This window comes from Coregonus clupeaformis, unplaced genomic scaffold (genome assembly GCF_020615455.1).
Source record: "Coregonus clupeaformis isolate EN_2021a unplaced genomic scaffold, ASM2061545v1 scaf0853, whole genome shotgun sequence".
NCBI classification, from domain to species: Eukaryota; Metazoa; Chordata; class Actinopteri; order Salmoniformes; family Salmonidae; genus Coregonus; species Coregonus clupeaformis.
In genome coordinates this window covers 207293-224315 of record NW_025534308.1, presented here as the reverse complement: position 1 = coordinate 224315, position 17023 = coordinate 207293, and the positions used below count along the sequence as shown (strand labels likewise).

At 42.7% G+C, this 17023-nt stretch overlaps 1 protein-coding gene and 1 non-coding gene across 2 annotated transcripts; one reads left to right on the top strand and one right to left on the bottom strand.

Moving 5' to 3' along the window:
* Positions 1-512: 512 nt before the first annotated feature.
* LOC121570676 (semaphorin-4A) lies at positions 513-16320 on the top strand. The gene is made up of 14 exons (XM_041882151.1): positions 513-776; positions 6325-6485; positions 6592-6654; positions 6764-6862; positions 7048-7150; positions 8928-9047; positions 10813-10940; positions 12881-13062; positions 13272-13407; positions 13909-14098; positions 14274-14389; positions 14516-14679; positions 14931-15001; positions 15136-16320. The coding sequence occupies exons 1-14, from the start codon at positions 677-679 to the stop codon at positions 15939-15941; spliced, it is 2439 nt and encodes an 812-aa protein (XP_041738085.1). The 5' UTR covers positions 513-676; the 3' UTR covers positions 15942-16320.
* On the bottom strand, positions 9530-9582 carry LOC121570797. Its single transcript, XR_006001537.1, has one exon. It is a non-coding gene; the product is annotated as a U7 small nuclear RNA (small nuclear RNA).
* Positions 16321-17023: the final 703 nt, after the last annotated feature.

Below are 17023 nucleotides of genomic sequence, written 5' to 3'. Positions count from 1 at the left end.
TCTACATATACTGTACTTCCATTCATTTTTTTCAACTGGTACCGGGGACCTTCAGATGAGTCTTGTGAGGCCTGTGGGCGTCCTAGAGCAAAACAACCGACATGTACATGTTCGTGCGAAAATGAATCACTAATCACCTGATATTAATAATAATATTCAGAAATGACTTTGTCAAAGCAACAAAATAACTAGGGCTTGACAATGATGGTGAAAACTTGGAGAAATATTGGGGTTAAGTGGGTTCAAATATTCCTAGAAGTCAGCGGTTGCACTTTATCAAGTCTTTATTCATATAAAAAATCTGATTTATTGAATTCTCCATGTGGTCTATATTAACAGGGCATGGCACTTTATTTAATATAATATGCTTTTAAAATTCAATATTGGTGCACAATTTCTACTTTAAAATATCAAAGGGCCGCAAAAGGCACTCTTTTTGTGGAACGACCCAAGTAATGGTGATGACGAGAGGAAGTCAGACGATGCAGGCCTCAGCATTGCAACACCTTTGTCACAAGTGTGGAACAAAGCTCTTGGCACAGCCAGACTCACACGCATTCAATACGCACACTGTGCTCGTGAGGAATTCCTCTTCAAGAACAGATCCTTCCACATCCTCCGCCTCAATCTCCATCCAGGTATTCCAGCCGGTCCTGTTGAGAGGAGCACCCCCATCATGGCACATGGGAGCTTGGCCTGCCGTCTCTCTGCTCTACTGGGGCTTCTCCTGACCCCTTCTCTGGGGTTGGAACCTCCACGGATCTCCTTCCCCCTCGGTTAGTAGAACATTTGGTGAATTATTGTTTTTTCATGTCCATTTACTAGGATTTGGGTTTTCATGTATTTGCATGTGTGTGTGTGTGTGAATCTAGCAAATATGTAACTCTAGCATTCAGGCAAGTCAGATAATATTATTTCACGTTTATTTCATGTAAATATATAATTTGTCGGGATATAATATGACCAAAACACTTTCTCATGTTGAACCGCTGAGACATGTTGCAACTTGGCATAGAAAACATGCTTATTAGCTAAATTTTTTTGCGTAAATTGCTATCTGGCTCTGCAAATCATTCAGTTTGTGGCTGTATACACTTCACTTGAGTTTCCGTTTGTGCCTCTTCCGCTAAACCTAAAGAAACAACAGTGGCATGAAACACGATGGCACAATAGACACCGAGGCACATAACCTAGGCCAGGGGTTCCAAAACTCTTTCACTCAGGCCCCCCTTCCAGCATTGGGGGACATCCCTGCACGCACCTGCGCCACGTCTATTTATATGGGCACAGCACTGTTCATGAAACAAACTGTTCACACCTCTTTTGCTGGTGGAGAGAACATTTAGCAGTTTTAATGCTACTTATCTTGCAATTCTATAGATTTTGCCATGTCTAATGTATATTTAAATGACCCAAACATTACAACAAAATCTATGGGCTAAAAAACCTAGCAAAAAAAACTTTTGCTGACATAGGCTAGTTGATAACTAATAATGTAAGCTTACTGTGTCCATAATAAGTATATCGTTTGTAGGTTTGGAGCTTTTGTGAAAGACAGGCTAGTTCAGGGGTGTCAAACTCATTTTAGCTCAGGGGCCACATGGAGGAAAATCTATTCCCAAGTGGGCCGGACCGGAAAAATCATGGTATATATAACTTAAAAACAACAACTTCAGATTGTTTTCTTTGTTTTAATACGATCAACATACAACATAAAGCTGGAGTCTGAGGACAGTGTGTCCAAAATAGTACAAGCACAACATCACTATTAATCATAAAACACCTCAAGTTATTTGAAAGTTCTGAGGACAAAGAACACACAAACACACAATGCCTCAGTGATTAACAGAACTGTTTCACAGATCACAGAACTATATCAGGGTGTCATTTCTCAGGCAGAAATGTAGATAAAAATAATGAAATCCTGTTCCCCAAACAAGTGCAAGAACCACAGAGTCAAGAATAGGTTAAATATACAAATAAAATAAATTCTATTAAAAACAATAGCACATCAACATAAAAACATATAAACATAAAGCTGGAGCCTGAGGACAGTGTCCAAAAGCACAACATCACTATTAATCATAAAACACCTCAAGTTATTTGAATGTTCTGAGGACAAACACACAATGCCTCAGTGATTCACAGAAGTATATCACAGATCACAGAACTATATCAGGGTGTCATTTCTCAGGCAGAAATGTAGATAAAAATAATGAAATCCTGTTCCCCAAACAAGTGCAAGAACCACAGAGTCAAGAATAGGTTAAATATACAAATCAAATCAAATCAATTAAAAACAATAGCACATCAACATAAAAACATATAAACATAAATCTGAAAGCGTTGCTCAAACTCCCGTAACAGTCCCGTTATTTTATCTTTGAACCGCTTCATGTCTGCCACATGTTGGGTCGCGCACACATTTTTCAGACAGGGGAAGTGAGCTGCATCACCACCGGCAAGTTGCGTCTCCCACAATGACAGCTTCAACTTGAAAGAACGTATGCTGTCATAATACTGCGTGACAACTTTGTTGCGCCCTTGCAGCTGTTTGTTGAAGTTATTCAGGTGCTCTGTAACATCCACCATAAATGCAAGGTCCTGCATCCATTCTGCGGAATGAAATTCTAACACTGGTTCAGGGACGGCCTGTTCAATAGGGCGATATGGGCGACGCACTGCCAAACGGGAAAAGGAAGGGATTTTTTTCTAATCAATTATATCACGGCAACAGTACTAGTTATCAGTGTTCTAATCTGATCTGACTGCCACTAAATGTCAAATCAGGCTAAAGTCGTGCTTCAAATGGCCCCGCCCGTTTTTGGGGCGATTTCAGTCAGGTTGAAAATCGCCCAGAAGTCTCTCATAGCCTGTCATGTAAAATCTATTTTTTTCAAATTTCAAAGCTTTCAATACATTCTCTATGGGTGTCTGTGGGCTTGCACTTACGCTTTCGTCATACGTGACGTAACCATGAACGTAACTAAGAAAATAGCAGCTAGCAGCGTCTCTGTTGCGACCTGCAGTGTGGCGTTATTTTATGTTTTTAATTTGTAGACTTAGTTTACAAACATTCTGCCAACCATGGATTTTTACAGTGGTGGGTTTTGGACTGATCTTGTTGATCGTGTACATACCCGCTACGAACGGACTAAATAATGGAAAACGCTGCTGGCAGCGGAATCCAATACAGCTGGGAGACTTGGCTGGATGACAGAGTCCCGGACAGAGAAGTGGAGCCGGCCGGCTTCACCCTGGTCAGAGCGGACCGCGATCCTGGTAAGAGAGCGACTCTGTACCCCCGACATTGAACTGCTTTCTGTGTCACTGCGACCTTACTATCTGCCCCGTGAGTTCCCCCAATTGTTTGTTACCGTTGTGTACTGTTGATAATCACAAGTTTACTGGAGAACTGAGACCAAGTAGAGACTTTGGACAGGGTGGATATGGTATAATAAAGGCAGTTTATTCAGAGGTAAAGATATCTGGAATCGCGTGCACGGACCCGTTCGTCAAACTCTTAGGGAGCTATCTGAAGAGAGCCCCGAAAACATTGTGTGCAGACATTTTATACAATAAATGATGTAGGTTGAATCTAGTAGTTCTGATCTTCTGATTGGTCCTGATGAGTTGGGCGAGGTCCCCTCCACTGTTGCATTGGCTCTGAGTCGGGTTCTCTGTCTTCAAATGTTCAGCCTAAAGAGAGGGGATTTTTGTGTGTGTGTGTGTGCGTGTGTTTAACAGTGATGATGTGTGTGTGTGTGTGTGTTATCAGTGATGATGTGTGTGTGTGTGTGTGTGTGTGTGTGTGTGTGTTCCTCAGAGCAAGAACTCGTGAGTTGGAAGAACTGAGAGACCTATGGCGTGGGTGTTGTCCTTGGCCACCTGCTGACAAGGCTGACAAGATAGGACTCTTTTGTCCATTGTTATAGGATAGGAACAGCATTGATTGAAAACAAACGCCCAACACAAAATGGGTCATGCACAAGATTTTAGTCAGACCAAGCTATAACATTATATATTTACTACGACAGTACATTCAACCAAAAGCTAATATAACAAAGGCATCAGAGATTATTTATAATCTGTCACAGAAACTGGAATCCATCTCCCCAGATCAGTCAATAAATGCTTCTGGTATTGACTTATATGCTGCCCCTGTCTTCATGTTGTTGCTGGACATATCTTTTTTAAAATGTGTGTAGGTCACCTAAATCATCAGAAAAATTGCCCCTCCTGAGAATTTTTTCAGGAGCCGCCACTGCACTGGTTTGCCCTTTTCTTCCATGAACTGTTCAATTTCTTCTCGTAAATCAAAGAAACGCCTCAGCACAGCACCTCGGCTTAACCATTTTACCTCGGTGTGGTATGGCAGGCCATAGATGTGGTCTTTCTCTCTGAGAAGGCTGTCAAACTGACGGTGATTCTGGATCGGATGAAATTAACAGTTTGGATGACCACCTTCATGACGTTATCCATCTTTAATGACTTGCAACACAAAGCCTCCTGGTGCAAAATACAGTGAAAAGTCAAAAAATCACGTCCTCCATTTGCAGATTGCACTTTCTCTCTGAACTTTGTCACAACGCCTGCTTTTTTCCCGATCATTGAGGGCGCACCATCTGTAGCCAGGCTGACAGCGCGGGACCAGTCCACTCCGACCCTGTCCAGCGCGCCCGACGAGTGCGGTAAAAATATCAGCTGCTGTCGTTGTATCTGTCATCGGCACCAACTCCACGAACTCCTCAGTGACGGTCAATGTGTCATCAACTCCGCGGATGAAAATGGCCAGTTGTGCAACATCTGTAATGTCCGTGCTTTCATCAATTGCAACCAAAACGCAATAAATGACTTTACTTTTTGCTTCAACTGGCTGTCCAAATCCACTGAAAGATAGGAAATCCTGTCTGCAACTGTGTTTCTTGTCAGGCTGATATTTGCAAAAGCCTGCCGCTTTCAGGGCACACAATCTCCGCTGCCTTCATCATGCATGTTTTTACAAATTCACCCTCACTAAATGGTTTTGAAGCCACTGCGATTTCATTAGCAATGAGGTAGCTAGCTTTCACTGCAGCGTCACTGATGTCTCGGCTGTGAGTAAACACAGACTGCTGTTTCTTCAGACCCGCCAACAGTTCATTCACCTTCTCTCATCTCCGCTGTCCTTGAAAGTTGTCATATTTGTCGGCATGAAGACTCACATAGTGGCGACGAAGGTTATATTCTTTCAGCACTGCAACATGCTCTGAACACACCAAACATACAGCTTTCCCATTCAATTCCGTGAATAAATAGGATGACCATTTTTCTTGGAACACTCTGTACTCTGCGTCCACTTTTCTCTTTTTTGACAGAGACATATTGGGGCAATGAGGGTGCCAAAGCACATAATGTTAAAAGTAGAAGCCGTAATAAATATCGCGGGCAAAACAAAGTAGCTCATTGGCTGCACGTGCTTGACCTACTTGCTCTGCCCCGGTATAAACAGTTTGCTTGCTTAACACAATTGCTATTGCGCCATCCAGCGGACGCAATTGGAACAGCAGTTTATTTTATTGAAAAATTGCAGCGCATTTTTATACTTTTTTTTTAAATCATCTCGCGGGCCGGATTAAACCCGTTTGCGGGCCTGATCCGGCCCGCGGCCTGGACGTTTGACACCCCTGGGCTAGTTGATCTGGACATTTCTGACAAGCTATAAATAGCTCTCTAAGGTATGCAACGACTGACATGATGAGGAAAACTGATTATGCGCTACCCAATTTCGAAATGTCACCTTGTGCATTCTACTATTACAACTTTCAAGAGGAAGTTGAAAGCCAGACCCCCGCGATGATAGATTCAAGACGATAGATTCAAAGGCCAAACCACTCAAAATCGAAAATTAAACTGTGCACAGCGCTACATGTTCAAAAGTGAAACCACATAGTCTGATGAGTAACTCATCCGTTTTGGCCTTTGAATCTATCATCGGCATACGTACTGTATATATATATATATATATATATATATATACAGTACGTATGCCGTTTTACAATGGTTGTGGTACAAAGAGATGAGAATATGAGCTAACTCTCACAGTCTAAAAGTGAGCACTAGCTGCTATAGTATGGAACCCCATTATAACTTCTTAGCTGTGGTGGCTGCTGGTGGTGGTGGGGGGCGGGGAATTCGAAGGAAAGGCTTATTGAATGAATGGAAGGGTATCAAACACAATTTATGAAGAATGTATCAATGTCCACACAGGTCCGGTATTAACTGGTGGTCCACACAATAAACATACATCCTAATCATAACATTTTTATTTGCCTTTCCTTTCAGAAAGCCCAGAGAGACCCCTTCCCTTTTTCAGCAACCCAGACATTAGAAACACCACCACACTGTTGCTAAGCGACGACGGCTCCACTCTGTTCGTAGGGGCACGAGATGCTGTGCTCTCATTGGATGTCAGCCAGCCTGATGTCATTACCATGAAGACTAAAGTAGGCACATTAGAGCGGAAGAGGGAGCTATCTATATTTCATCAGAGAAGTTTATAAAAGGTTCCAACAGTCTTATTAATATTCTCTCTGTCTGTTTCTCCTATAGATGGAATGGAAGCCATCTCCATTGGACCTACACACGTGTACCAGTAAGGGCAAGAAAAACACGGTATTCATTGTGGTCCTCATGCACTTAAATGCACGCACTTGCCTTCACAAGAAACCATGGGAACCACTCTCACCTCTTTGATATCTGCCTATGTACTTATTTTCCTCAGACGGACTGTCCCAACTTTGTGCGAGTGCTGCAACCCATCAATGCCACCCACTTGTATGCCTGTGGAACATTTGCATACAACCCTCATGATACCTATATTGTAAGACACTCTCCTAATGCCTTCACGTCATATTTGGATAGACTCTGAGTATTCATATGATAATGAAACCTATAGCACACTTTTAATGACCCTTCTCTCTTTTTTCCACTTATGGTCCTATAATTCCTCCCCTCTCTCCCTCTCTCAATGTGTTTGTCTCTCTCCTTTCTCTCTCATTCGCTCAGGACAAAGACACTCTTACCATGGCCAAAGTCCCCAGTAAATACAATGAAGCAAGAGGTCGCTGCCCGTTCAACCCATATCAAAGAAATACAGCCATCTCTGTTGGTGAGATGGACAATTGTGGAGAGCCAATTGTAGCTGAATTAGTGGGCTGCCTTGGTGACGAAGCCACATGATAATTGCCAAGAAGACACCAACACTTCCCAAAAAATGCTGTATTTTGTTCTTGTCACTCAGATACAGTGAGGGAAAAAAATGTATTTGATCCCCTGCTGATTTTGTACGTTTGCCCACTGACAAAGACATGATCAGTCTATAATTTTAATGGTAGGTTTATTTGAACAGTGAGAGACAGAATAACAACAACAAAATCCAGAAAAACGCATGTCAAAAATGTTATAAATTGATTTGCATTTTAATGAGGGAAATAAGTATTTGACCCCTCTGCAAAACATGACTTAATACTTGGTGGCAAATCCCTTGTTGGCAATCACAGAGGTCAGACGTTTCTTGTAGTTGGCCACCAGGTTTGCACACATCTCAGGAGGGATTTTGTTCCACTCCTCTTTGCAGATCTTCTCCAAGTCATTAGGGTTTCGAGGCTGACGTTTGGCAACTCGAACCTTCAGCTCCCTCCACAGCTATTCTATGGGATTAAGGTCTGGAGACTGGCTAGGCCACCCCAGGACCTTAATGTGCTTCTTCTTGAGCCACTCCTTTGTTGCCTTGGCCGTGTGTTTTGGGTCATTGTCATGCTGGAATACCCATCCACGACCCATTTTCAATGCCCTGGCTGAGGGAAGGAGGTTCTCACCCAAGATTTGACGGTACATGGCCCCGTCCGTCATCCCTTTGATGCAGTGAAGTTGTCCTGTCCCCTTAGCAGAAAAACACCCCCAAAGCATAATGTTTCCACCTCCATGTTTGACGGTGGGGATGGTGTTCTTGAGGTCATAGGCAGCATTCCTCCTCCTCCAAACACGGCGAGTTGAGTTGATGCCAAAGAGCTCGATTTTGGTCTCATCTGACCACAACACTTTCACCCAGTTCTCCTCTGAATCATTCAGATGTTCATTGGCAAACATCAGACGGGCCTGTATATGTGCTTTCTTGAGCAGGGGGACCTTGCGGGCGCTGCAGGATTTCAGTCCTTCACGGCTTAGTGTGTTACCAATTGTTTTCTTGGTGACTATGGTCCCAGCTGCCTTGAGATCATTGACAAGATCCTCCCGTGTAGTTCTGGGCTGATTCCTCACCATTCTCATGATCATTGCAACTCCACGAGGTGAGATCTTGCATGGAGCCCCCGGCCAAGGGAGATTGACAGTTCTTTTGTGTTTCTTCCATTTGCGAATAATCGCACCAACTGTTGTCACCTTCTCACCAAGCTGCTTGGCGGCGATGGTCTTGTAGCCCATTCCAGCCTTGTGTAGGTCTACAATCTTGTCCCTGACATCCTTGGAGAGCTCTTTGGTCTTGGCCATGATGGAGAGTTTGGAATCTGATTGATTGATTACTTCTGTGGACAGGTGTTTTTTATACAGGTAACAAACTGAGATTAGGAGCACTCCCTTTAAGAGTGTGCTCCTAATCTCAGCTCGTTACCTGTATAAAAGACACCTGGGAGCCAGAAATCTTTCTGATTGAGAGGGGTCAAATACTTATTTCCCTCATTAAAATGCAAATCAATTTTATAACATTTTTGACATGCGTTTTTCTGGATTTCTGTTGTTGTTATTCTGTCTCTCACTGTTCAAATAAACCTACCATTAAAATGATAGACTGATCATTTCTTTGTCAGTTGGCAAATGTACAAAATCAGCAGGGGATCAAATACTTTTTTCCCTCACTGTACCTCAATTTTTAACATGTTTCTCTGTAGATGGTGAGCTTTTCACAGCCACTACAAATGACTTCATGGGTAAGACACCAATGGTCTCCCGCCATCTCAGTAAAGATGGTCGCCCAGATGTTAGCCAGGATACCTCAGTGAACTTGGATGGTGAGTGGTCTTCAACAAATAGAGATCAATAGTATTGACATATTTTTGTTGGCACTTACTCCACCATTGCTCGTTGGCCAAAGCATATGGGGTAATGAAGGAGGGTTATCATAAGGTCTGTGATAACCCACATGAAAAAATTATATAGTATACTATGGTATATGTACATACTAGAGTATTCACTGTAGTGTTTTTGCGGACTTAAATGTAGTATTCACTGTAGTGTTTTTGTGGACTAAAGTCAGCAGTGAATATTGTAGTATTTACTGTAGTATTTACAGTTAACTATAGTATAAATACTGTAGTAAAAAACTGTAGTATATACTATAGTGATTCATGTAGTGTTTTTAATGTAGTATACTGTTGTATTTACTATACTGTTTTTGCAGACTGTAGTATACTGTAGTATTTACTGTAGCATTTTTGCAGACATTATTGTAGTATTTACTATAGTGTTTTTGTTTTATCTTTGACATAGAAGTGCAGGCTTTCTCCTTGAGGAAACCTACTGGAGAAATACTAAAAGAGCACATTTTCCATAGCCTGTCAGTAGGTAGGACTGGGGTCTGAACAGATAGTTCAGAGCTTCTGCTCTTTTCTATAACCTGTAGGGAACACAATATATTGGCATGTTGGTTTTTACTTATGGGTGGCACAAAATGGGATATGGGGAAGGGAATGGAGATATGCTAATTTAATACTGTAGTATTTACTATAGTTTAAAAAAGTGTCGTGTTTTTGCGGATACTACTGTAGTATTTACTATAGTATTCTACAGTATACTACAACATTCTATAGTAAGCACTACACGATTGTGGGATACTACAGTGTGTAGTATAGTATTCTACAGTATATTATAGTTTACTATAGATTTCTATAGTAAGGACTGTAGTATTCTATAGTAAACTGTAGTATTTTTTCATGTGGGTAAACACAGGCTTAGGAGATCTTATATGTTTTGTTCTATAAGATAATCTTCATCAGCTAACGTCACTTTTTGTGAATTTTGAATAATTTATAAAGGTTTCATAATTCAGTATGAAAATGTATGCACTCACTAACTGTAAGTCGCTCTGGATAAGAGCGTCTGCTAAATGACTAAAATGTAAAAATAAATAAAAAATAAAGGTAATGTTAACTGACTGATATTATCTCATAGAACAAAACTTATAAGATCTCCTAAGCATGTGATAACCTCAGACCTTAATTTCTAAGTTTATCCCAAAACCCCATTCTTTCCCAATTAATTTCCCCCATAGGAATGGCCGAATGTACCAGAGGTAACTTATTTCCAATTTTTAGGACTACAGGCTGTGCTGATGTTGCTTCCAGAGGCAGTTTGGAACTCGTTGTGAGTGTTGCAACCGAGGACAGACGATTTTTACGCGATATGCGCTTCAGCACTCAGCGGTCCCGTTCTGTGAGCTTGTGTGGCCTATCACTTCGCAGCCATTGTTGCTCCTAAACGTTTCCACTTCACAATAACAGCACTGACCGGGGCAGCTCTAGCAGGGCAGAAATTTGACAAAATGACTTGTTGTAATGTTGGCATCCTATGACGGTGCCATGTTGAAAGTCACTGAGCTCTTCAGTATGGGCCACTACTGCCAATGTTTGTCTATAGAGATTGCATTGCTGTGTGCTGAAATAGCTGAATCCACTAATTTGATGGTGTGTCCACATACTTTTGGCCATGTAGTGTATCTCCTATCTGTGCTTGAATAGGATGTGGTCTTAGATGTTTGTGTAATTTACTTTATTTCAGAGCCCACTTTCGTCAGTTCCGCATCTGACACCAGCGAGGGGAAGGTGTACTTCTTCTTCAGTGAAGTGGGAAATGAGTACAGCTTCCTGGATGAGATCAAAGTATCGCGGGTAGCCCAGGTCTGCAAGGTAAGTAACAGGATGGGGCTTCGATTCCATTTAATATAGGAGAAATCAACATAAATCCAGTTAATGAATTGGGAAACAAATCCTCATTGAATATAATGTGTTAACTTCTCCAATTAATGAATTGAAATTAAATTAATTACCTGAATTGATAGAGTAGGATTTGCCCCCTAAGCCTGATGAATGGTAGGCCAATGTCCCTCCCCATTCTACTATAGCTGATCAACATTCATGCACAGATTTACTGAGTAGGATATGAGAACCCTCTTGAGATGCAACTTCTCTTTTTCACAAGCCAGAAATGTTACTGCTTCCTCTGACAGGAGAGTATTTACAGTGCCTTCAGAAAGTATTCATTCACCTTGACTTAGTCCACATTTTGTTGTGTTATAGCCTGAATAAAAAATGGATTAAATGATTATTTTTTCTCACCCATCTACACACATTACCCCATAATGACAAAGCAAAAACTGGTTTTGGACATTTTTGCAAATGGAAATATTAAAATGGAAATATTACATTTACATAAGTATTCATACCCTTTACTCAGTACTTTGTTGAAGCACCTTTGGCAGCGATTACAGCCTTGAGTCTTCTTGGGGATGACGCTACAAGCTTGGCACACCTGTATTTGGAGAGTTTCTCCCATTCTTCTCTGCAGATCCTCTCTAGCTCTGTCAGGTTGGATGGGAAGCGTTGCTGCACAGCTATTTTCAGGTCTCTCCAGAGATGTTCGATCAGGTTTAAGTCCGGGCTCTGGCTGGTCCACTCAAGGACATTCAGAGACTTGTCCCGAAGCCACTCCTGCGTTGGCTTGGCTGTGTGCTTAGGGTTGTTGTCCTGTTGGAAGGTGAACCTTCGCCTTAGTCTGAGGTCCTGAGAGCTCTGGAACAGGTTTTCATCAAGGATTTCTCTGTACTTTGCTCCATTAATCTTTGCCTTGATCCTTACTAGTCTCCCGGTCCCTGCCACTGAAAAACATCGCCACAGCATGATTCTGCCACCACCATGCTTCACTGTAGGGATGGTGCCAGGTTTCCTCCAGACGTGACGCTTGGCATTCAGGCCAAAGAGTTCAATCTTGGTTTCATCAGACCAGAGAATATTGTTTCTCATGGTCTGAGAGTCTTTAGGTGCCTTTTGGCACGGGCTGTCAAGTGCCTTTTACTGAAGTGTGGCTTCCATCTGGCCACTCTACCATAAAGGCCTGATTGGTGGAGTGCTGCAGAGATGGTTGTCCTTCTGGAAGGTTCCACAGAGGAACTCTGGAAATCTGTCAGAGTGACCATCGGGTTCTTGGTCGCCTCCCTGACCAAGGCCCTTCTCCCCCGATTGCTCAGTTTGGCCGGGCGGCCAGCTTTAGGAAGAGTCTTTGGTGGTTCCAAACTTCTTCCATTTAAGAATGATGGAGGCCACTGTGTTCTGGGACCTTCAATGCTGCAGAACTTTTTTGGAACCATTCCCAAGATCTGTTCCTCGACACAATCCTGTCTCGGCGATCTACAGACAATTCCTTCGACCTCATGGCTTGGTTTTTGCTCTGACATGCACTGTCAACCGTGGGACCTTATATAGACAAGTGTGTGCCTTTCCAAATCATGCCCAATCAATTGAATTTACCACAGGTGGACTCCAATCAAGTTGTAGAAACATCTCAAGGATGATCAATGGAAACAGGATGCACCTGAGCTCAATTTCGAGTCTCATAGCAAAGGGTCTGAATAATTATGGAAATAAGGAATTTCTGTTTTTAAACCTGTTTTCACTTTGTCATTATGAGGCATTATGTGTAGATTGCTGAGGATTTGTATTTATTTAATCCATTTTAGAATAAGGCTGTAACGTAACAAAATGTGGGAAAAGTCAAGGGGTCTGAATACTTTCCGAAGGCACTGTATGTCATGATTATTACTAAACAAATATGTTGTCCTTGGGTGTGTCAGGATGACATTGGGGGAGAGCGCATCCTGCAGAAACGCTGGACTTCCTTCGCTAAGGCCGAACTTCTCTGTCAGCCTCCCAAAGAGCTGCCTTTCAATATCATGCAGGATGTGTTCACCCTCGCTCCATCAGAGGGCTACCCCACACAAGATATTATTTTCTATGGTATCTTCACATCCCAATGGTGAGCGAGAGCATGCAAAAGTTTCTCTGCATATGTGAGATGAGATGTCTGGAGGTTTAATGAGATGACCAAACAATTGTGCCAATATTTGGGTTAACTTTCTCACAAAATAGTTGTTTAAATATTTTTCTTCCCCCTCTTTCACATCTCTCTTTCCTGCTGGCTTCCTAACCTCTGTCTATCTCTCTTCTCTCCCCTTCCACTCCCAGGTCAGTGGCTTCAGGGCAGTCTGCTGTGTGTGCCTTTCGGCTTGGGGACATCAAGGATGTGTTTGCTGGGAATTACAAGATATTCCAAAACCACCAATGGAGTTCTCACACTGACAAGAGTAGCAACCTGGGCAAGGTGTGGATGGGCCATTCCTATACTGTAGAAGTATACACTGAGTATACCAAACCTTAAGAACACCTTCCTAATATTGAGTTGCACCCCCCCCATCCCCCCCGCTTTTGCCCTCAGAACAGCCTCAATTCGTTGGGGCGGGGCAAGTACTCTACAAGGTGTCGAAGCGTTCCACAGGTTCCACAGATTTAACAAGTGACATCAATTAGGGATCATACCTTTCACCTGGATTCACCTCGTCAGTCTGTCATGGAAAGAGCAGATGTTCTTAATGTTTTGTATACTCAGTGTAGATTAGGGTATATGGGCAGGGTTGTGAACAATGTCCTTTCTAAGGATCCATTCTCATGGCTTACCAAATTTTTTGCGGAGTGGCTATAATAGATTTATATAGTTGTAGATTTATGGACTTGTGCAATTAGCCTAATGACCAAATCCTCTTTACCCCCTGTGTTTCCTGTGTGGCAATTGTAATAACTGAGTTTATGGGCCTTTTGTTGTCAGTGTGGGTTGGACAATGCCCCAGACACCACTCTAATGGCAGTCAAGGAAAGTTTCCTAGCCAGTGGAAGTGTGCGTCCGATGGGCAGAGTACCAGTCCTCATCTCCCCTGACCAGCGCTACAGTCGGGTATCTGCACTACGGACACAAGCGGCCAATGGACAGGACTACACCATACTCTTCCTTCTTACTGGTGTGTCATAGTTATTTTCAATCTGGACATTGCTCTTCAATCTTGGTCTGTCAACTACTGTCCAATTGCTCATGTGGTGATACGACTTCCCATCCCAAATTTTATGGCAGATTATTTTGTCACAGCACATTTTATTTTGGTTGCAACTTTTGTGTTTCACTCTTCTCTTGGTCAGAGTCTGGGATTCTCCACAAAGCTGTGCTGTTGAACAAGGATACCCACATCATAGAGGAGATCCAAGTGTTCAGACAACCACAACTGGTGAAAAACATACTTCTCTCCACCTCCAAGGTACACATTTGTTAAATCTTAACTTTTGTCAATGTATGTTTTCAATGGGCATTTCTCTGTATACTGTGTACTGTGTTTGGCCTTTCATCCACTAAAACCCTTTGATGCCTGTTCCTCCTATCGCAGGGTGTGCTTTATGTGGGGACCTCTGAAGGGGTTACACAGGTACCTGTGTCCCAGTGCCCATCCTATAAAAGCTGTGCCCAGTGTGTTTTGGCACGAGACCCCCTCTGTGGCTGGGACCCTGCCAGTGGACACTGTGCCAGTGTGTCTGCCATTCCAGCCAATGCGTGAGTGCAACTTTAGATCTTTAGATTCATCACTGGCCTCCACATACTGCTGGTTCCCCGTGGCATTTCCATCCTTTAAAAAAAGAGTGAAATCGATGACATCTCAGCCTAGCACTCATGCATGTGTTTGTGCATTGAAGAGAACACTGTCAAGGCACCAATGTTAATGGACATCCCTCTCTCTGTCACCTACCTTTCCATCTCTCTTTCTCTCACTTCATCTTTGCATTTGTGTGTGTTGTTGTTGTCAGACGGCAGGATGTGGAGCATGGCAACGTGACGAAGGAGTGTCAAGGTTCCCTCACAGCCAAACCTCTGCCAGGTGATCACTACAATCAGACACAAGTGTATTGGGATTATAAAGTAATAAAACCAGTAATAAACCATCATATTTAAGCATTGATTGCTCTCTATGTATAACTCACTAATTTGTCTGTGCTCACGTTCTATCCCCAGTGGAGGTATACGCACGGCTAAATGAAGTAGTGAGGTTGAAGTGTTCCACATCCTCCAATCTGGCAACACTGAGTTGGAAGTCCACCAAAGCAAGCGCTCTGCCCCACCACCTATTCTTTCACTATAGAGATGAGAGTCTGGTCTTCCTGGCCACACCTGACACCTTCGGAATCTACCACTGCATCTCTGTGGAGAGGGGTTATGAGGAGACAGCAGCTATCTACACTGTGAGACAGAGTGTCTCCCCTCGGGCCATTGATACTCCAGCTGTTAAAATCCGGATCACCACAAACATCCAGAGGACCACAGAGACTAAAGACCAGATGACCACCATGATGGAGACTCCAAGCGACACTGAGGAGAAGCTAGACCTCATCACCTTTTGGGAGGATCCAGTCATCACCACAGACGTAACCACAACCAACAAGACTCCAGACATACAGTCCAGGACTGAGAACATAGAGGACAAGACCCCAAACACCAAGTCTAGTACTGAGAAGCCAGACGATATGACCCCAGACCCCCAGTCCAGCAGTGAGAAACCAGAAGACATTGTCAACCTCAATGAACCCTCAACAGCCAAGAGTTACCATAGTGAACTGGTGGCGGTATCATTTCTCCTGGCTGTGTGTGTTTGTGTGCTAGTGCTGGGAGGGCTCTATGGGTGGCGCCAGCAGGGCAGATATAAATCGGGCCCCTGGGACACTGCAGAAGGGGGATACAAGGAAGAGGAGGACCCCCTGGAATGTGATCCCCCTCTGGGCAGCAACAAAGTCTCACCTCCCTCTATAAAGGAAGCAGAATGAATGGACTCAGAGAAGATATCTTTCTTCATCGAGTGTCAGTTGTTTTCAAAAGGCATTTAATGACAACACATCAGCTGGATTCGATCTTGTTGAAGATCTATAAATAAGTACATTTTTAAAAAGTGTGTTTTTTTTTGGGGGGGGGGGGGATGAAGGGCATGTTTGTGTATATACGGTACTTGTGGAGCCTATTTGTCCTCAACTTAAACACAGACAGATAATGCAAATGTTTATTAATTTCAGATTACATTTTTTTTGTTATTCTACATTTCCTCAGCTGCCATTTTTTTCTATAGGCTACAGAACAAGTGGTCTTTATTTTTGTAGAAATGTACATTGTTTTTTACTAAGCTTACTATAATAAAAAGGAGAAATTACATTTCTGAATCTTTCATATTTCTTGGCTGTCACCAAATAATAGGGGACATGCATAAAGATGGCGGCCCCCATGTACTTACCACAAATGCCTCATTTGCTTAGATCGCCGTATTATGCAGTGCTCTCCATTACTGTTTTTTTTGTATCTGCATTAGCACAGTTAAAAATTCCAATCCTAGCTCCTATAAGGCAGTAATTTGAAAAAGTAGATTGAACAATAGCTTGCGCTGTAGCAAACAACTCTGTGGCCGTGTTCGAAAGCATCAAAATGACTACAGGTGACATAATGTTGACACTGGTATTGTGCTGGAGATAATGAAAATGAGATTGAAAAGTGAAGGAGTTGCCCTATAAATATCCAGTCGTTAACACCAGCAGATGATCTACAAATCACATTGCATCATAAATAACGACTCATTATTATTTGTAGATCAGTCAATCAGACACAATTAACCAATGATACATTGCGGTTTTGATCCTTTCGAACACGGCCAATGGGTAGTGCCAGAGACAGTGGCGATTTTAGCATGTAAATCTTGGTGGGGCAAACAAACATTTTTTGGGGGGGATGCATGCCAGCAAAGCCTCAACACAACACTAAACAATACATTAAATGCACTCAAACGGTGCCCACAAACTGTTAGGGCCTACATAAAGCTGTCCCAACAGCAGAGTCCCAACACCTTACCACTGCTACACCTGGC

Bases quoted from the DNA above. Each gene is read 5' to 3' on its own strand.
- LOC121570676 (XM_041882151.1), top strand. From the start codon at position 677: ATGGCACATGGGAGCTTGGCCTGCCGTCTCTCTGCTCTACTGGGGCTT. The intron at 9,048-10,812 runs GTGAGTGGTCTT...ACTTTATTTCAG, and splicing joins TACCTCAGTGAACTTGGATG to AGCCCACTTTCGTCAGTTCC. The intron at 14,680-14,930 runs GTGAGTGCAACT...TGTTGTTGTCAG, and splicing joins TCTGCCATTCCAGCCAATGC to ACGGCAGGATGTGGAGCATG.